This window comes from Plodia interpunctella, chromosome 2, assembly GCF_027563975.2.
Source record: "Plodia interpunctella isolate USDA-ARS_2022_Savannah chromosome 2, ilPloInte3.2, whole genome shotgun sequence".
NCBI lineage: Eukaryota > Metazoa > Arthropoda > Insecta > Lepidoptera > Pyralidae > Plodia > Plodia interpunctella.
The window spans coordinates 5,944,512-5,966,015 of NC_071295.1; the positions used below are offsets into that span (position 1 = coordinate 5,944,512).

The 21,504-nt window shown below is 36.4% G+C and overlaps 3 protein-coding genes across 3 annotated transcripts; 1 reads left to right on the plus strand and 2 right to left on the minus strand.

Annotated features, from left to right (window-relative positions):
- Window positions 1-1,463: 1,463 nt before the first annotated feature.
- LOC128681135 (uncharacterized) lies at window positions 1,464-8,052 on the plus strand. The gene is made up of 4 exons (XM_053764778.1): window positions 1,464-1,602; window positions 2,730-2,915; window positions 5,739-5,856; window positions 7,706-8,052. Exons 1-4 carry the CDS (start codon window positions 1,548-1,550, stop codon window positions 7,830-7,832), a joined length of 486 nt encoding a protein of 161 aa, XP_053620753.1. The 5' UTR covers window positions 1,464-1,547; the 3' UTR covers window positions 7,833-8,052.
- Window positions 8,053-8,262: 210 nt separating this feature from the next.
- LOC128681127 (uncharacterized) lies at window positions 8,263-9,382 on the minus strand. Its single transcript, XM_053764767.1, has 2 exons — window positions 9,270-9,382; window positions 8,263-8,979 (listed from the first exon to the last, which is right to left on the minus strand). The coding sequence occupies exons 1-2, from the start codon at window positions 9,307-9,309 to the stop codon at window positions 8,459-8,461; spliced, it is 561 nt and encodes a 186-aa protein (XP_053620742.1). The 5' UTR covers window positions 9,310-9,382; the 3' UTR covers window positions 8,263-8,458.
- A 5,158-nt stretch (window positions 9,383-14,540) lies between these two features.
- LOC128681142 (serine-rich adhesin for platelets-like) lies at window positions 14,541-19,616 on the minus strand. The gene is made up of 3 exons (XM_053764791.1): window positions 19,468-19,616; window positions 15,140-18,511; window positions 14,541-14,689 (listed from the first exon to the last, which is right to left on the minus strand). The coding sequence occupies exons 1-3, from the start codon at window positions 19,565-19,567 to the stop codon at window positions 14,676-14,678; spliced, it is 3,486 nt and encodes a 1,161-aa protein (XP_053620766.1). The 5' UTR covers window positions 19,568-19,616; the 3' UTR covers window positions 14,541-14,675.
- Window positions 19,617-21,504: the final 1,888 nt, after the last annotated feature.

Sequence of the window (21,504 nt, forward strand, 5' to 3'; positions counted from 1 at the left end):
AGATGATGAATTCCTAGATTCGAATTTCCCCTTTACGTGGGCATCAAACCCTACCCCTGTACCAAATTTCAGCACTGTAGAGTAGATCTATGGGAAATACTAGTTTTATTTTGATAATAAGTGAGTGTAAAAATAGTGAAACTTTGCTTTCGCATAACTTCAGAAATATACGACCTACATGTTTGAAATTTTGAGTTTCTAGTATACGCTTATAGCTAACTAGAAGTCGATAATTACAACGTTCTAAATCTATTTAGAGGTTCTCATAAAAATACGCCGAAATGATTTTAGTAAACCATGGTAGTGTACCTATGCTTCGCGCTAGACTTGGCGAGGGCACTGCCGCGTCCCTGTATTTTATTATAATATACGTGTAATATACCCGTTAATAAATATTTTATTATTATAATATTACATGCCTAGCGTATTGGTAGAATGATCCAGGTAATGGCTTGAGTTCTTCATAATAGATTATTATAATGTCCAGTCTTCATGTTCGTGATATAAGTAGCAGATAAACTTCCAGAACCATGCCTTGGTACGGCCATGCATAAATCTAGATAGTATTGCATAAATCTAGATAGAATACAAATGTCCTGTCCATGCCGAGCCAAGCAGAAGGGGCAAACCCAAAAACTTGCTGACTTAATGTTGTCAAGGAGGATATGCGTAATGGCACGCATACGTATATGTAGTAAGACTACCAAGGACGGCGAAGCTTCTGTGAAAAAGAGAAAGAGTAGGAAAGCCGACCCATTTGACTAGTTGCATTGCCTGCTCCATCCTGCATTGAAAAACCTCAATTAAATTATTTAAACAATATTTTATGAAAAAAGATTACTTTATTTTTCGTTAGCTTACATTGTAATGATAAGAAAACATTTTTTCTCTGAAAAGAAGAGCTTTTCATTTTGTCTACCTCTCGTAGGTATGGATGTTTATTGCTTTCGTGCCTTGGTCAACAACATTCTACTATTCTATTTTTTTAGGGAATAATAAAAATTCAAAAGTAAAATATAAGATACTTAAATTTTACTTTTTTGAATTACTTGATTGATGATCCTTTTTTAATTAAGTACCCACGTAGGTACCTACCCTATATCTACCTATAGACTATATTCTAAATAATTTAACCATTAATGCTACAGGTAGGTAGGTACCTAAGTAATGTATGATAGTTCTGTACCAGTTTGAAAATAAATTCGTAAACAACGGGGGTTAGATTTTATTAAAGGCGCCTAAAGGCATCTGACATGACATAGAAATATTACGATTACATACACTTATTATTTCTAAATAAAATATCATTATCACGTTTCTTTGGCACCTATTTATACCAAGAATTGAAAAACCAAATTGGAAATTCTTATTTTGCACTCCGTTCAATTGACCAAAGGTTTTTTTGAACCTTCTACCAAAAAACCGTTACGGTGTGCATGTACGATGCGCGCGCGCTTCAGAGAGGCTTGAAACGAAGTTGCCATAAATAGCCGCACGCGGGGAGGGCCAAGTTAGTTCCACGGAGGCTTCTGAGGAGAACCGTCGTCATGCAGAACTGCACATTCTTAATCTTCGCGGCCGTCGTGGCCCTGGCTCTGGCAGGTTAGTGCCCCCTGTCTTTGCAGCAACCACCGGTATTATTTAGGTACTATCACTTGTTTTTCTTTTTGGTACGTTATTCCTCTGAGTAATCTTCGATGGGTCGCAATTTACAATGGGCTTTCAAGTTTTTATCACTTATGAAGAACGAGCACCTTGTTTCGTGAATAAACATTTTTCTTATAAACAAAAGTTTTGATGACAAATTATAGAAGGCTTGGATATTTTTAATGAAATTATTGTTAATATGATTTAATTGTTTTATTTATATGATTAAATCAATGGAAATCTATAGCATAATTATTAAAATTATTTACGATTTCAAAATTCAGACACTTGAAACTTTATTCTCTCATTCATACCATACAAGCGGTGCATTTTTTATAGATGAATCTATTACCATTAGGTAACAGGACCTTCCAATCATCGAATTTTGTTAATTGTATACCTAGTTAAAATCAAAATAGCGGTAATCACGATGCGTTAAGGTCGCAGTTTAAAAGCTCGTCTTTGTGAAATCGTGATTATGATGATCTCACCCTTGAACATGACTGTGAGGATGTTCATTTTAACCAATATATTTTTTTACTTTTATACGTATTTACGTTCCTTTATTTATGTAGTTAAAATGTATTGCTAATTAGGTATTATTTCAGGACTGTCTTTGATTGAACGACTTCATTGTTCATTGATTGAAAGACATTGCAGATTGATTTAACTTATATAAATGAGTAATATTGTGTTTGGATGAAATCATCTATATATATTGATTTTTGTTGGAACTAATTTAAGAATGAAATCCATACATAACTAACCCACCATCGCGATGGTGGCATGTGGGATGCATCGTCCCATTATTACGAGTGTCTATAGGCTAGGTACTTTCAGCGGTTATCCATTAGTATCATATAGCGATGCTGTCGTTGTGGGATTCCCGCGACTGATCTGTATCTGTTTTCATATTTCCTTACAAACTCTTCCGAGAAAAACATTTTGATATTTTTTGCTATACTTTATTAAGATTCTCTGGACACTTGCTCGATTTCGACATCTATACGTATATATACCGATATATCCGTATAATACCGATATAATAGCAAAATTCTGAAATAGTACCGCGATGATTTCAGAGGGCCAGTTTTACGTACCCCGTTCGTACTATATCATCGACGCTGAGGGCCACGAGTCCGCACCGGTGCCACTGCGGCGCCTGCGCCGGTCGCTGCAGCCTTACCCGTACGCCTCGGGCGTGCCCCAGTGGGGATCAGGGGCCAGTGCCAACGCTAACGCCAATGCTAACGCGCAAGCTAATGGCTGTAAGTACTGCAATATACTCTTTAATTTATTCGGATTCTGATGGGATTTTGAGAAAAAATAAATATGTGTGGAATTTTGTCAAATTGGGATTGCATAGATACTTCTGTCTATGCATATCTAACAAAACGCGAAATACCTAACTATATTTTTGGTCGTTTGAACTATGAAACATAAGGGAACAACCATTTTAAACTAATGAAACGTCAAAATGCAAACAAAAACAAATTTTTACGTACAATTGTTCACGTGGTAAGTGCGTTTACTTTGTCTAACTTGCGCCATACATGGGTAACAGTAGGCACACATGTGGAATGCTTTCAGTTATATCTACCGCTGCTGACAAGTGCTGTTTAAACAATGCCAATGACACGCTGCGAGAATGAACTTAAATTTTAATACAAACTTCCAGTGTTTTACAAGGCTCTCCAGTAAATTTAAAACCATATAAGTATAACAGCACAGATCCTAAAAATATTCCAAAACATCTTTTCTTTCTTATCGAGTATGAGCTAATATTGGTGTCCGATTTTATTAAATCCGGACATGACTTTTTTAAAAGCAAAATAATTTAAATGTATGGAATAAGTGAAAGCTTTTCAAAATTAAAAGTTCATTCTTAGATGACAGAAGCACACGATCAGATCTTTCATGGTTGTAATATTTATGGAGTAAATACTTATGTTTTTTCACAAACGTGTTTAAAAGTCCTTCAAGAATCGTGATCGTGACAGAGTTTTATTTTCGATGATCACACCCAACACCGGAAGTTATTGGCCAATTAGAAGTGAGTGAACTGAGTTAAATACAAAGTTTTTATTGAACATTGCTTCAACATATTTGTTTGGATCACACACTACGAATAAAATAAGCGTCTAGATCGTGTCAAAGAAAGCTTCGTGCCAAAAGTTCATGGAGATTTAATTTTTTAATTCATTCAGTATTTACAATTTCTGTTTTAGCAATAAACGAAAATTCATGTAAAAATTGAAGATACTAGTTGTTCGCCGCGAACTTGGACCTCGCGAACACAATATTTTTTTGAGTTTTTACAAAATTGAGAATATTTCAAAAACGGTTTTTGTTTTCCCACGAATTTTGAACGAACACGAACAACACGAACAGATCCTACATACCTTTTAGGTAATTTTATCAAAATCAGACCAACGGCTAGAAACTTATCGCATTATAAACATACATACAAAAATGTATTTTTGGCCCAAGTTCATTTGTAGACCTCGCTCGCTTCGCTGCTGAATAATAGATAATGTCAAGAAAATCGAAAGAGGACCCTGGGCTCCGACGCTCCATGGGCCGCGGAAGGACCCGGGAAACCATTCAAATGAGAGATAGAGTGAGAGAAAGTAGATGATATTAATAAGTGGAAAAAAAAATTAAAAATCGGCGTTAAGCTTCGAAGCTTAACAACTGGGAAAGAACCGGGGAAAACGCAGGCAAGAGTGAGGGAGAAATACTAGATCGCAGAAAAAATATTAGAACAATTAATTCGCTCAAAGTCGACAACTATCCTTAATGCTCCTTACAATAAACTGTTTTGAATATAGATCACGCACTGTAGTGGGTAGAGTAAAAGGCACCGTTCAACTAACGGTACAAATCCACGCTCTGTTTTAGCGTTGGTCTTCTATCTTACTAAGTACGGTCATAAAAAAATATTGCACCAATTGAACTAGCTTTCTCAAACACCTTCGAGTATTCAACTCATCGAAAATTTCGGATACCGTAAGCTGCTCTCCTTTCAGATTGATTGGTTTTGATTTGAACCAGTCACGTGTATGATTGTAGAATCCAACTGGACCATTTGCTACTCAAACTATAGTTCGGTTAACCGGACTACTAACCGTTTGGTAGAGCAAAAATGACGAGGTTTTTGTTGTGTTTACTCATTGCATAAAACTTATCATTTATTTAAGTAAAACAAAACACTAGGTAATCGTTAATTTTTATATTTCAACATTGCATCGCTGGTTAACAGTTTAAGTTCACTAGTGTTCATATATACTTGACGTGACAAGTAATACATACTAGTGGTAGAGGTAGAGGTATTCGTTTCATTTCATTTATTTCTTCAATAACAATTTTATATAATTACGTGTGTGCGTAGTATTTAATTAAAATTAAATTAACAAAAAGATAATATTACCGAATGTTTACATTACAAATTAGGTTAAATGCCTTTAGGCGACTTGAATAAAATGACACCAGTGTAGGCAATTAACACATTCGAAAAGAAAGAAGATCAAGAGGAAACCTAGTAAATCAATATGACTTTAACCCTTGAAAAAGATCTCAAGGAAATTCACTGCTAAATTTTATGCTTAAATGAAAACGTTGAATTTACGTGAACAAAATCTCCGGACAACATTTTTATTTTTGTAAAATGTTATGAATTTATACCAACACGTATTTCAGGGTTACACTAGAGCTGCTGAATATGAAAAATTTCTTAGCAACTTAGTAGTAAAGGCTCCAACTGAAAGTCAGTGTATTGCTCCTAGAGTAATAACATCACTGAGTTGCGGCCTGTTTACATTACTGCAGCACACACACCCATAATCACTTTTTGTACTTACCCACGTTTTGATTTTTTTTCTTTATCTTAATTTTTTTTTGGTTATTATGTTTGTGTCTGTAGTTTTTTGAATAAACTTATTTCTATTCTATTCTAAAAATGGATGAAATGAGAAAATGTTATATTCAAAAAACCTTTTTCCGTACCTTTTATATAAACAATATACATATAGGAGATTTTTATCATATTATATTATTTCCGCATATAACTTTCTTAATTTATTTCTTTCCAGGGAGCGGTGCGGACGCGCATGCTAATGCCAATGCAAATGCTCAAGCTGGTGGTCAACCCAGCTGGGGGGGCTGGGGCGCCCCCTCCGGCTCCTATGGCGCCACCAACCCTGCCCTGAGGTGAGGGGATGAACAAACATGTCTAAAATTACGTGTGCTAACTTTCGATTTTTTGAAAATAATCCATGTAAGTCGATATGACAAATAAAACAAGAGTTACTAATATTTATTAAAATTTATTTACTTAATTAATAATTGATTAAGAAACCAATTTATTTTATTTTTATCATAACTAGAGAATCTCTATAAAATATTGCAAAGTTAAAGGTGTCGTTGATGTCTTTTATATGGACTCCGAGTTTGAAAAAATAAAATAACTTATAACATTAAAATATTACAACTTAAAGCTCCTTGTTTGATTGTTTATTTACTAATCGAATAGGAATTCGTGTTTACCAAAACTTTTCACATGTATACGGTGGAAAATTGGCATAAATAAGTAGATAAATTTTGTCCTGAAAATCGAAAAAAAAATCTATGTAAACATTGGTTGGTAACTAACCTAAAATATTTTCTGTGTCCAGCAGGAATTAAGGCGGCGCTGCGAGTAATATAGACTAACATGGTGTCGGCACATCCATCCTGAACATTTTCCATCAGTTGCACCCTGCGCCCGCGCACCCTGACCCTGCGCACGCCCGCGCCATGGCTGTGCAACTGCCGGAAGATAATATTTATTAAAATTATCCTATAATAATAAATTCAATTCATTGTTACGATTTATGTGTTGTTAATCTTTGTGTTTATCCTGAAATTACGCTCGCACATTAAATACTAAACAATTTTTTGTACAAAAATGTCTAATTTGCCACATGCTTTTTTTATCGTCAGATATCTTGTGTCATTTAACGCCTGACTAAAAACCCATGACAGTGCTGTAAACCGTCGAGGATTTCCCTCGGTGGGAGCCGATCCTCGGTGCAGCATCAGGTCATGATTATTATAATAATGCATTGTTATGGAAATTGAAGTGCCGTGGGAAATTTCAACTCTGTAGCACAACTGGAAGTAGAAGTAATCTAACTTGCAAGATAGATTACAGACAGACAAAACAGTTAAACTAAATAAAAACTTGTAAAATATAAGTGCCAGATAATATTTGAGGATGTTTTCTTCTTTTTTTTTAATATGGAAAGCTAATAATTAAACGGTAAAAAGTAACTATTTCCGTTGCTGATGGTTCACAGTCTAAGATTAAGTGTGTTAAGTAGGAAGCATCTAGTACTTTGTAATTTCCTGTTTAGTGGAAACATTATATTATACCTTTAATGTTACTTTATTTTGGCTGCTTAAAACATAAAGCCACACCGAATTATGACATACTCTTATTGTATATAATACTATTGTAAGTCATGTTCCCTCGTATCTGTCGTTTAAAGTCTGTTCTTTTGTCGTCTGGTTTAGGCAAGGGTGAAGATAATTTGGAGTGGTTTTAAATTAGAACATCTGACAATGCGTGATGCGCGAATTAACAAACATACTGGTAGATAGATAAACGGAATGACAGACAGACAGACAAAAATTAAAAAAAAAATGTTTTAGCTTCTATTAGTCCCATAGTAACCCTTTATAATTACTTTAATATCTCCTCTGTCTGTACATATCATGTGTCTCTTTCTTAACTTCGCGTCATTCCTGATTGATTTCGGGGCTATAACGCTGCGAAACTAGGGGTCAGAATAAAACTAAACCAAAAAATTCAATCAATCAAATCTTTCAATTCAAAATAAACCAAAAGTATTCGGCTGTGATTTTACAACCGGCAACCTGCCTCATACCAACCCTTCCTTGAGAATGCATGAACGAATTAATTTATTTTTCACGTTTTATAATTTTGCGTTCTTACGTCGCTTCATCACATTGCACGCCTCTGTATTTCCGTATATTGTAGCTAATTCCTTGTTTGCAGCGCGGGCCAGACTCGGCGTCTATCGGGTCCTGTCACAGGAGCTCACTCAGTTCAGGCCAGCTCGTCCGTGGGTCTAGACTCCTCAGGCCAGGGGTATTACGACCAATATACTTCTGTCTCTAACTAATTTAATTTCCCACTTTTAAAATAAGATCGCAAATATTTTTTCAGTATCTTCTACACACTTTATAATTTAAAATATATATAATAAAAATAATGCAGCGGTCTTATCCACTAAATACATGAGTACTTACAAAAATATTTAGTACATTAATAATTGAGTATTTTACCAAGGAATTAAAAAAAAAGTTGTTTCTGAGTTATTCATAAATAGTTATATTAATATATGGATGGGTTTTATTTTAATAAAATAAAATTGTTACTTTGGTTACCGTTTTTATTAAACAAAAATATGTTGTGCACCTGCGTAATTAAATAGGCAAAGCTTATTTTTCAATGCAATTTGAACTTAAACCTTAAACTAAGAGAGCCTCTTTGTGAAATTTATTGAAATGTAATACAAGTCTAGGAGTTGTTTATTGACTAATAAATACCCGTTTGAGAAATCTTATATACTGAAAACTGATGCAGTGCCATCATACACTGCGCTATGTGTAGCTAAGTGCATTTGCACGTGATACAAATTAAGACAAAAAATGACAAATACAAATGAGAAATTCGTGAAATATTATTAATATCTACTATTACGACTACGAGGTACTGACGAACATTAGTTTGGTCAGAATAGAAATGTTACTTGTGCGGTAGGTCCAGTCTGTATTGAGGTTTGTTGTACTGGTATCCCGGTTGTGGCTCCGGCACCGGCGCCGGCGCTGGCGCGGGCTGCGGATTGATAGGGACCTGTGGCGGCGTGATGATCACAGCATCATCCGTCAGTCCTACATCGCGACCGAACGGCACAAATCCTTGTGCAAACTGCTGAGGATGCTGTTGATAAACAGGAGGCGCTTGGTAGAACTGAGGCTGTACTCGAGGAGGTGCACCATATTGCGTTGCTAATTCGTACTGATTTGGAACCCCATATTGCGAAGGCAGTTCCATCCGACCAAACATGCTGCCAAGGAATGGAAACTTGTTCGTTAGCGTAGCCCACAGTCCCGTGCCGCCGACCTGGTTGCTTCCCTGTCCATTGCCCCAGAACAGACGCTGCGATGGCTGCTGCAGGAAGTTGGGGTCAACAGCGACGGAGTAAGGGTCGTTTGGCCCCGTGTTGTAGGGAGCCTCTCTCGGCGCGTAATACCCAAAGGTATTACCTGGAATAGTATTAAGGAAAATTATAGCCAGCTTTAGTTAATCGTAAGTGTCCTTGGGCTAGTACTTTACCTAGATATTAGCCTAAGAACACTTTAAGATTAACTACCTACTACTTATATAAACTATTTTCTACAAATTTAACTTTATGATTCTTGAAAATATTTACGTACTAATTACGTAAAAATAATTAGACACTTTTTAATACGTATTGGGCAAATTAGAATATGGTATTTTAATTTTTATTAGTCTGCTTTGTCCTGTGTTCAAATGCAATCCATAATTCACGTACCCACAACACTGCACAAAAAGAAAACAGCGTAAGCATTCATTTTTCTCACGAGCTTCTGAACCTCAACTGCGTGCCATTGTTACTCGTCTTTGCATTTATACCGCTTCTATTTGCTCCGAAAAGAGGACCTTGAAGTAAAATTCTCGTAACCCAATATTGAAAGTGTGAGGTAATGAGGAGGTAGGGGCTCACCCAGCTGGCCGGTGTGGACAATAGGCGCGACATCTAGGTGACTCGTGCGGCCCGACCCGTGCCGTTACATACAGGGTGCTCGGCTGCGCGTGCGCCATTCAGGACGACATATGCACTGCGCAATCGCCGAGCGCCACCGGCGATGCCATCCCCGCAAGAGAGAAATTGACCGGTTATGCCGAGATTTCACCATTGTCCGCAAAGATTGATGGGAGAAACCAATGTGACGTTAATTACGATCATTTTTCATACAATCAATAAAAATCCCATCTGCTGCGTTATCATGATCCAAACTTGGTGTCGATTACCTACATAAAAGATACTTACGAGTACAGTTTTTCCGATGCAATATTATGTAATGCAGCAATCTTAACATACCGAACATTAAATACGATGATAAATAAGCAACGTCATTGTAATATTGTATCCAAATAATAATAATAAATAAATAAATATATTAGGACAAATCACACAGATTGAGCTAGCCCCAAAGTAAGCTCGACACTTGTGTTATGGGATACTAACTCAACGATACTATATTTTATAACAAATACATATATAGATAAACATCCAAGACCCGGGCCAATCAGAAAAAGATCATTTTCCATCATGACCCGACCGGGGATCGAACCTGGGACCTCTTGGTTCAATGGCAAGAACTTTACCACTGCGACACCGAGGTCGTCAAATAGATGCCAACATCTTACTGGCTCCAATACCTATATCAGACAGTCGAAAGGGCTGATAGGCGTAAATTTATCAATAAGAAGTGGCGTACATTGCATCGCATGATTAAACAAATGAAGTTATATACGAGATAACATGTGATCTCCCCATGAGAAAATAAATCAGACATTTTCTTGCTTGCTACCCTGCGCAGAGGTAGTGAGTGAATTTAAAAATTATTAAAAAAATATCTCCGTTATTTTTCATATCTCACCACCCCCAAAATATTCATATGTTCCCTATTATATTACACAATTAATCTTATTTTTAGGACATCTCTCACTCATCTCATATAAAAATTCTTGGATTCCAGCAATGCGATCGTTTATTCGATATTTTACAAAGCATGTTTTGATAAAATATCAAATGAAAACTGACCTGAAAATAAATGTGGTGTTGACCTTTTCTCGAAAAAACTACACTTCTAGCAAGAAGGGTTAATAATTCGTAGAAGTTTTACTCCATTTTTACTCCAACAAAAAAAAACGAACACACGCTGTAAATGATGAACTTTTGTGAAAAATGCACCGGTACGCGTACGTGCGTGTTTACTCAACATAATCGGCATTATTCATAAGATAACAAGTATTTGTCTTCGCCGCTTGTCACGGTATTGTGGTCCGCAGAAGCGATTTGCGAAACGTTGCCCAATACGATGCGAGCTTACGCACCGCGGGCCTAGAGTGAGTATGGAATAGATAAGAATGATAACTATGAAGTCCAAACAATGAAAATTCTTACTGATTGTTTTAGTATTGAGTCGATTACTCAAGGAAAAATTGTTACTTGGTACGGAATTCTAAGAAAATAATTATCTATTTATCTAATTAATTACTTATTTACTACATAATGTGATTTTACTCTTGTGTGAATGTAGTGTTTTGTTTGGAAGACAATTAAGAATTTACATAATAAGGTAATTATTTGGAAAATTGCTATAGTGTTTGTAACGTCACGTAATATTACGTATACCTAACGCCTTCATTTTGGGTCTAAGTAGAGGTTGAAGAAAATTAGTCCTAAAAGAATTTTGATATTATAAATATATTTCGCTTCTATCAATTGTAAGATCTTTGGTTAATCTTATCTCTATATCTAACCAGCTTAAAGTTTATGATTAGCATTAGGGAAAGCGGTCACTGTGGCCGGTCGTAGGTCAAGCAGCGGCCGCGACGCCTGTGGTCTGTTGTTTGACGACATACAGTTTATTTGTAAAAAAAAAATGATTTTGCCGATATATTAGTTTAATAAATCAATAAGTTTTGGAACTGACATACCTACAATAAATTATTTTTTTTTGCAAATGTTACTTAGATAAAATTAAGCAAGCATAGAAGCTAATGTTCCAGAATTTTTGATTGATAAAACCGACCTTATTTCGAACTGTAACTAAAATGTTTGACAAATCATGACAATCTGAAAGATCTTCGACTTTACTTGGAGCCCATTCCACATGCGTAAAATGATTATTCATCCCTGTCCAGTTATCATCGAAGTCTTCCTTCCAGCCACCAAAATGTATTACTATCACCGGAACCGAGGCCAACAATTATTTTGTAAATATTTTTCAAAAGTTACTTAGTTCTAATTAAGTTTGCAACATTTGATCCACTCAAAAATTAAAAGTAAACTTAGCTAAAATGTTGTAAAAACGTTTATTAAAATCATTTCAAGCTGTGTGCAATATATAATTTCCACAAATACCTTCAATGCAGACCCCATGCACCCACGCACACATTTTATAGCGCTATTTACGATGTCAATAACTCGGGAACCTAGACATTTGACACATTTCCAGGAATAAGTGAATGCCTTTAGGTATTAGTATGTGCGTCCACGCCATATTACAGATTAGCATTCTCGGTACTTATTGGTTGCGCATTTCGTATTTACGAACACCCGAATTGCAGTAGTTGCATCGCAAATCGATTGTGCTAGCTGTCGCGAGGTCATCATAATATTTGTTTTTGTAATCCGAATGGTAGGTTTACATGAAATTGTATGAATTCTTTAATACATCGATCTAAATTACTTAAATATAAGGAGTCTGTACCCTGTACTTATTTACCTAGAATTTAATGCTTCACGTTTGCCTTTGATATGCTTATTTACTCTATTTACCGATCCAGACTGATACAGTTTTGACAAGTGTTTTTTAATCAATTATCTCTTACTTAAAGTTCGTGGCTATACAAGTACACATTAATGGGTGAGATATATACAAGAAAATAACTCAATAACACATTTGTAATTGCAATTCCCATAATTGTTTAATATGCAGTAACTGGCTCTAGGCGACGGGAAATATCAATGTTTATTTTAATGTGACAATATAAATGTGATCATCACGTGCATCGGTTCGCTAGTCACGCATGACATATAATATCACACATGATACCTAATTAATTATAAATACATTGTCGTAATATAGAATTTAAAAGTACAAGTTAAATTTCAGATGCTAAATGTAAACTGCTAAATGTTCAATAGTTATCTAAATTAGGACAAGTAGAAATAGGTTGTAACGAAGGGCAGGCTTCAAGCGAAATAAATTTAAAGCAACATTTAATAAGTAGCTACGTATGAAATAATAAAAATACTTCAAGCAAATATTTTCGATAAACATTTTTGTGTGTCAAAATAAACAAGAAATTTTAAATTATCGATTCGGCACGGAATAAAAAGATTTATGTATCATTTTATTATTTCGTATGTGTAATTATACATTGAACAAAAAATGAAGTTCGGACACGCAAAAACAATCTGTCTAATGGGTTTAAAATTAATTTACGCGATCTGTGATATTAAACTACATATGCAGATGAGGTTTTAAAAAATGTGTGTAGGTACTTTAGATAGTGTGCGAACATAGGTACATAGATTAAGTTCATGATATGAAATGACCCTGACAAGCCTTCGTGAATAATACGACTGGGCGAGGATATAATCGACTTTATTACTCAGCCAGCCTTTCCGCCAGGAGTTCACTACTCCTGATAACATTCCACATGGCATTTAACAAAGATGAGTAGGTAAGTACACTATAATTTATTTAGAAGATTTATATATGTTATTTTTTGTCAATCCACACTAATATTATAAAGAGAAAAGATTTTTACTTGTGTTTTTAATGAATAAACTCAAAAACTACTCGACCGATTTAGATGAACTTTGGCACAGAAATAGGTGAAAACTTCTTAAATTAACATTCAAAAACTAATCTTGATTAGATTAGTTGTAGATATACCTAAGTAACTAGATATACATATCTGTCTATGTATACACATTTTTAGGCCAAGTATGACTTACATTGCTTCGTTTTGTTTTCATAGAATGACTCACAACACAAAGTATCCCACAAGCAAAGTAATTTTAGAATTTCGATTGTTGCCGTTCTGAAGGCTCTACTTGATATTCATGTGGTAAAACATTTAAATTATATTAAAATTTGTCTTGTTTCCCGGATACAAAGCTATGACATCACGTCGTGACTCAACATTGCTGCCAAATATTTTCACCATTAAGCAATTAAATAGTCGTCTATTTAGACAAAAAAAAAAATAATTGATTGGCATCGCATGTAATGTTTGTCGTAACGCTCAAATTGTAGTATGAGAGTTATTAAACCAATGAGAATGTTAGGAATTGAATTCCCATAGAATATGGTCTTGTGTTATCCCGCACAGCTCAAGGAATATCCTAATATCTGATGGAGTGTTCTTCAGTTGCGAAAATGGATCAAAGCGGTTGGAGGATATAAAATTAGTCGTAGTTAATTAGTGCAAATTTGTAGCCACTTCTACTCGTAAAAAGTGTTTAAAAGACTAATTTATTTAATTTGCCCAACATCCGTAATAAACAGTAGTGCATACCTAACCTAAAGTCGTGTTATGAGACAATGGATGGGGGCGACGACGACGATTGTATCAGTAGAGCATAATACTAATGTGATTTATTCCTAATGAGATGATGATCTGTCCTTAGAAGGTCAGACGTAAGAGGACTAACCGCTCGTTTATTATTACGATGATTATAAAGTGAAATAAGCATCATTGTATCATTTATACTCTTTCAATGGTCATTATAACAATTACTATAAATCTATAAAAGGATACAAGAATTTTTAAATAACACGTGATCTTGAGCGTGGCATATCTTTGTTTACCTACGTGTACTGCATAGACATATATTTTTCTATTTATTTAAGTATCAACAAATATGTATGCATTCGATGTGTGCAACTATATATTTAAATTATTTGTAGATGCTTATTTGTATAGTTCTATTGGTTTGTAAGATTTAAAAAATCTGTACACAAGTAAGATAAGGTGTATAATACTCGTAAATTAACAATTTATATGAAAATAGTATATTTATTCAAACATCAATTAAGCTAATGATTATCACATCACAATATAATTATTTCTTCTACTTAATATTAATTTTCAAGTCTTTTCGTTGGAACATAAGATTCATTGCACTTCAAATTTATCTGCCGTAACCTGAAACAAACAACATTGACATAATGATACATTGTTGAACTTTTGCTATTTCACAAGTTTATATTTCGTTTCACCTATCCCGATGTATGTCTGTTACTTCCGCATGTCGTACAAACTTGAAATTTTCCACGTCACACCAGTTTCTATGACAATGCATTATTATGATAAGCATTACCCATGTGTATGGTGCATCCAGAATCGGATTCAACTCCTCAACGGTTTTTGCACGGAAATGTTTTTTTTGTCATGTTGCGTTGAATGCAATAAGCTCTTTCTGATGACTTGAAAAACTGGTTACTTAAATGAAATTTTGTAATAAAACTTGAGCTTTCACATTAGAATCCTACTCGTGTCACATAATTTTGTAAATAGTTGTGTATGCTATTACAGCCATTAGTCTGGCCACATTACTAAATAATTACATAACTACTAGTTTAAATGGACACCCACCTCCTTTTGTTGCAGATCCGGCAACGGAGTGAGCTGAAGCTGAACTGCCTGCGAAGCTTCCTCCGACAGCGTAGGAGCTGGCACCGGCCCCGCCGACAGCGCCTGCTGCGCTTTGAGCCAGAGCACCCAAACCATTCAGTCCATTGTGTAGTTTTTCCAACAGGCCACTCTTTGATAAACCCCCAGCCACACCGAAGTTTCCGCCGTAAGAATCGTGCCCTGAAGTTCCACAGCCAGAATTGCAACCACCAGCTTTATTGTGATCCCCGTAACTCCCACTACCAAATATACCAGCATTCGCCGACGCAGCTGCCCCGGAAAATACTCCATAACCACCATTTAATTTATTGCCACTGACAGCATCATTATTACTGCCTAATGAGGCTCCTATTTGATGTTTAATTGCAGCAATATTTCCAATTTTTCCGCCATCAAATGGCTTTAATATACCTGGCGGGCCACCAAAACCTTCAGTATAAAGTACTCCTTCGCTTCCGGCCGCAGCAACAGCAAAAGCTCCACTAGCGGTATTTTGTCCATAATGAGGTTTGCCATTTTGGGTCCCACACTTTCCTGATGTACACGGTCTTGTACCGGAAGGATTGGAACCGTCTTCTTCTGAATGTGTATCACATTTTCCGGTTGAACATTGACGATGCCCTTGGTCGTTGTTGTTACCAGATGGAAGTTGAGGAGAAGGAGCAGTAAATTCGTGTGGTTTAAGAATTCCTGGAGGTCCCCCAAACCCACCAGTGTATACTTCCTCTTTGTTATTAACATTAGAAAGCACAGAAGACTGAGATTGGCTTCCAGCTGCAACACCAGAGTTTGCAGTGGTATGACTAGCACTAATGCTAGGTTTACTTGGTGATAAAGATGGAGGCACGAATGAGCCAGTATTTAAAACACCTCCTGCACTTCCTAATGCAACAATATGTGGTATATTAACAGGAGAGTTCGAAGATGCAGGTTGTGGTTGATAGGATATTGGCTGCGTGCTAGGATAATTTGGACATTTACCCGAGTCACAGTTGCCGGAACTGCTAACAGATCCCGTGGTTAATGATGCCCCAGAAGAAAATAGTCCCGTCGAACTAGTGTATCCAGTGCTTCCAATACCTTGAAGTGGTATTTGAGGGCCAGGTGTAACAGACGTAGATGGATTAATAGCGCAGTTACCTGACGCACAGCTTGGGGAAGGTATAGCACCGGAATAAGATAGGTTTTTATAACCAGAAGAACCAAAACTGCCTTGTTGAGGATTATTTCCACAATTACCTGACACACATGTTGGTGATGCACTCCCAGAAGGTTGGTCAAAAGGATGCGGTAATTTAGAACCGCTAGAACTAATGCTAGGTTTTGTTTCTATAGACGGGTAGTTAGCACAGTTCCCAGAAACACAATTAAGTGGTTTTCTTGGTAATATATTCTGTGGATAACTAGGGAGTCTAGGAAACGATGAATCTACATTGTAAGTAGAAGGATAACTGTTGCAAGTTCCTGATTGACAATGGCTCGGTCCAATAGGAAAAGGTCCTTGAGAATAGCCGGGAACTGTGGGCTTAGAATTTACAAAATCAGATGAATGACAATTTCCATTAGCGCAGTTTGATAAATTAGTAGAAGATTGTAGAGAAGGAATAGGTCCTGTGGTACCACTACTAACGGGGTAAGAAGGTTTGGAAAATTCTGTGACATGTGACTGTATTGGAATCTTAGAAACATTAATATCAATATTATTTTGATAGGATGGGTAAGTGCCACAATTTCCTGAAGCACAATCATTAGTTGGCAATTGTCCCTGTGGGAAATTGGGTATTTTAGATTGAGAAGGAGAAGCGTTGAAAGGATTACCACAATTCCCTGAAGGGCAGTTTACATTCGGCGTTGGCTTCGGATAATTTGAAATGGTAGGTTGTCCATAAGGTATACCTATAGGTTGTTTAGGAGAGCTATTACAATTTCCTGAATAACAATTAGGTGTAAAATCCAACTCTTGCGATTGAGTTGGAGTTGGAGCCTGATAAACCTGATTATTAGGACTAGTCTGATATGACGAACTGCTGCCACAATTTCCTATCACGCAGTTATGTGGTACTGCAGGTGAATGAGTTTGAGAATTATCAGGTAGTTTGGGAAGCAAGGGAATTGAATTGGAAGGATTAACACAATTACCTGAAACGCAATTTGTCGAGGGATAAATATTGTTGCTTTTTTGGTCAGTTGGGACTTGGACGTAACTGGGTATTTTTGGTTCGCCTTTGCTCGAGTACTCGTTGATTGATATAGGTCTAGGATAATTATGTGATTGTCCGTTGTCGCAATAGCCTCCTGCACAATTGTTTTTCCCTGGAGACACATTCGAAGATATTGATTTTGGCCCTTCCAGTTGTGGAGTTTTACAATTTGGATGTGTACATGGTTCTTCTTCTTTAGGTGGAATTAAATCTGTTGCGGGTTTATTAGCGGGTACTGTAGTTAGTGGTTGATTTTCATTGTAGGAAATTGAACTGGAATACCCTGGTTTTGTGCTCGGCGTTAATGAATCGCAATTTCCATTTTTACAGTCAACTCCAGAGGCTTGCGAAGAGATAGTACTTGTCGTGGCTGTATCAGATTGACTAGAACTGTCAAGTGATGTGGTCGAACTTGTAATATCGACAGAAATATCAGTAGACCCGTCATCTCTTTCCAGTTTTGTTGATGGTCCACTCAAACATTTTCCAGATGTACATTTCCCATTTGTTCCAAAATCACCTGTCGTTTGTGGTGGTCCACATTTACCTGATGCGCAGTTATTAGCATCATATGAACTGGCTGGTTTGTTGTTGTTTCCACTACAATTGCCATTTTCACAATTAGTCTGATTTTTAGAATTGTCATTATTGCACTGACCAGAAGCACATTCTTTGTGAGCGCTTTCAGGTATTGTTGCTTCAGATTCACTAGCATCTTTACAGTTGGGTCCTGCACATTGTACGGGACAATTACCGCTAGAACAAGGCCTATGATCACCATCTTTGGAATTAATATACGATCCGGCAGATGCTCCTGCCGCAGCATTAGATTTCACTCCAGTTATAGTTTGTAAATCAGGTGACCCTATTCCATTAGAATCGTTTATTCCTTTAGAGTCACTTTGACATCCACCTGAGCAGACCCCAGATCCAGTATTGCCAAGACTATTTAATCCAACTCCACCAGCCCCTGAACCACTGAAGCTAAATGAGCTGGAACTTGAGCTTGCACTTGATGATGCGAAGCTGGACGAAGACGACTTTGAGAAGCTGCCAGAAAACCCAGGCCCCGTTTGTATACTTAGAGGCAATCCAGCAACGCCAAACGCCCCTGCAGCAGCGCTGGCTTCCGCTGTAAACAAGGCATCAAAATTACAGTAACTAAATCGTCTAATTATGTTTTTAACATAATTAATAATTTTACCTACAGAATAGATATAGATATTTTTTTTGTTTTTAATGTTCCATGGCACAAGTTTGTCGTAGGATATTTTTCAACCGATATTATTTTTAAAACAAAGGTAAGGTATGTAAAATTAAATTATCTAGTCTTTATCCACGCGCCACGGCCACTTTTTTTTATTAAATAAGTAATATTTGTATTATAAAAAAAACCAAGCACACTCTCAAGAAACTCGTTTTATTATTTCTTATCAATGAAAAATGTCTATAGTTAGGTACTTATATCAGAAATGCGAAAATCTGATGGCGAAATCGCTAGCTGGGTCGATTTTTATGAAATTTGGAATACAGTTAATGTCCCATGCTGAGCGGAGGAAGAGGAGCACCAACTAGGTTCTGATATTTAGAAATTTAAAATGTTTGGATGCTATGTTTATTTGTTTAATAACCACATGCCAAGCATTAGATGGATCTTGATGAAATTTGTATATAAAGAAATAACGCGATATAAAATAGGGTATAACTTGACGGATTTTGAAGGTCGGTTAGGAAAAAATCTGAAACCCACATGTTTTATCAACGAGGAGCATATGATACCTATAAACCACAAAATAACAAAAAAGTAATTTACATTACACAGAGTTTGTTGTGGTGTGCATTGTTGGGTATCTTGGATTTACATATTTCCTTCACCAGTTTTTGCTGGCGAGTTGACTTCGTAACGCAATCTCTGCGCCAATCAAACTTTTAGTCTAAAAACTGATAATGTAACGTTATTTTCAGACTTAACTCTGATTAAAATCGCGACGACTATGTAGTATTACAGTATCTTTTTAATTAACCGACTTCAAAAAAAGTCGCGAGCTTTTTTTATGTAACTCGTAATAAAATTGATTTGTCACTTACCCCTAGCCGCAGCACCTCCTTTCACGTCATAACCATGTGGGTTGGCGGTCACTAACAGCAAGCTTACAAGTGTAAACACCACGGCACACTTGAGCTCCATCGCACCGAAGCTCCTAAACTCTAATGTTGATGTTGAGCTAAACACTGCCTTTATAAACCGATACACAAATAGACACTCTGTAATACAGCAAAAAACAGGTTGGCAGTACCACGAATCTTGTGTAGGCAGCTCGCGTTGTTTCCCGTCATATCATAATAATGTACTTTGGTACTTACCAGAGTGCTATGTACTCCGAATTATTTAATACGCATTTATAACATTCTCCTAAGTTCACGACTGGGGAAACACGCTAATGTATGAGGTTCATATCCGCTACACGTCATATCATTGTTTTATATCTCATGCGTGTTATGTTAATTGATTTGGGCTCTTAGTGGTCAAAATTTTAACAAAATTACTATGTTAACTGAGTGAATTGCGCGTTGTGGTTCTGCCTTAGAATAGGACTACGCCATATCTTCACGTGGATGTCGTATGACGCGACTAAGGAACACAAAGCCTTGCTGACAGACAACAATAGCATTTCCAAAGAGCATTTGATATATTTCTGATACAGTACAATAGGTAATATACCTACTGAAAAGTGGTGTATACTTTACATTATTGATGGTATAAAGATTAATATTTTGTCTTCAGAATCTTAATTGAATTCAGTTATAATAATTTATATACTCGTATCTTTACTTATTATGAAATGAAGTCCTCTGCCGCGTCTGTATGTCTGTTCGCGATAAACTACTGTACGGATTTTTATGTAGTTTTCACCAATAGACAGAGACAGTGAAGGAAGGTTTAGGTGTTAATTTATTATGTTTTTACCCAAGCGAAGCCGGGACGGGCCGCTAGTCTCTATGTATAAAAATGTTTCAATGCAGTCTCCAACGATATACGTACATTCGATGGGTTTATTTTCTGGCATTATTTAGGTATGTTTGGCTATTTCTTAACAATGTTTATTAACTTCAGAAAAGACTTCATGTGCCTTGTAGGAAATTCTGCTTCTGCATTCTAACAGGATGCTTTAGCGCCCGCAGTCATGATGGTTATTATTGCCATATTATTTTAATGATTGATAGCAATTTAGTATTTAAATCATCATTATTAAATGGCTTTGTATTATAAGGACACAGTATGATCTTGCCTTGTGAAGTCTAAGGCAGCTATTAATAATTTAAAATCCTTATAGGTTCCAAAATTTTTGTCGCATGCTGTCAGAGCATGGATCACCACAACTTGGGTTCCCGAAGGCTGCGACGTCAAAGTAGACCTCGAAAAAGATGGCCGGATGCTTAAGACGGAGATATATAGATGGATATATGGAAGATAAAAAGGAGTATGGTCCTTATGGAATATTTTGCCCAGAAGTGACAACTAAACAGGCTATCCTTACATATTATAAACCACCTCTGTCCCGTCTTTCTGTATGAACGCGGTAAACTCAAAAATTACCCGACGGATTTTGTATACAATTTTTTGCAATAGGTAGTTGTGATTCCCGAGGAAAGTTGTGTATATTTATTTGGCTTTACCCGAGCGAAGCATTAAGTTAAAATACTTAAAAGATGGGCCATTCCAAACCCGCTGCTGTCTCACGTTAACAACCTGAATTTATCAGAGCAAATAAAATTACAGAGCAGTTTATATAAAACGATGTCAATTTAGAATGCAAATAGCGTGGATTATAAATCTTTAACGTTGGCGCATGACAGAGATTGTGTTCGGATCATCGCAGGCGCATATCGTGCGACCACAGCCTGTGGCGGTGCACCCACATCCGGGTGACTGCATACACTAATCACGCAATCCATTTATACTGGTACCGAAAACAATTTCATCCAATTATCAATAGCTATTTATTGTGATAACAGTTAAATTTGGTGAAATGATTCATTTCGGATTGTTAGTTCCCCAAGAGCAACAAATATTTTTTGGTGTGCTTTATATGCGAAGTGCGTGCGTGCATAGAAAATAAGGCT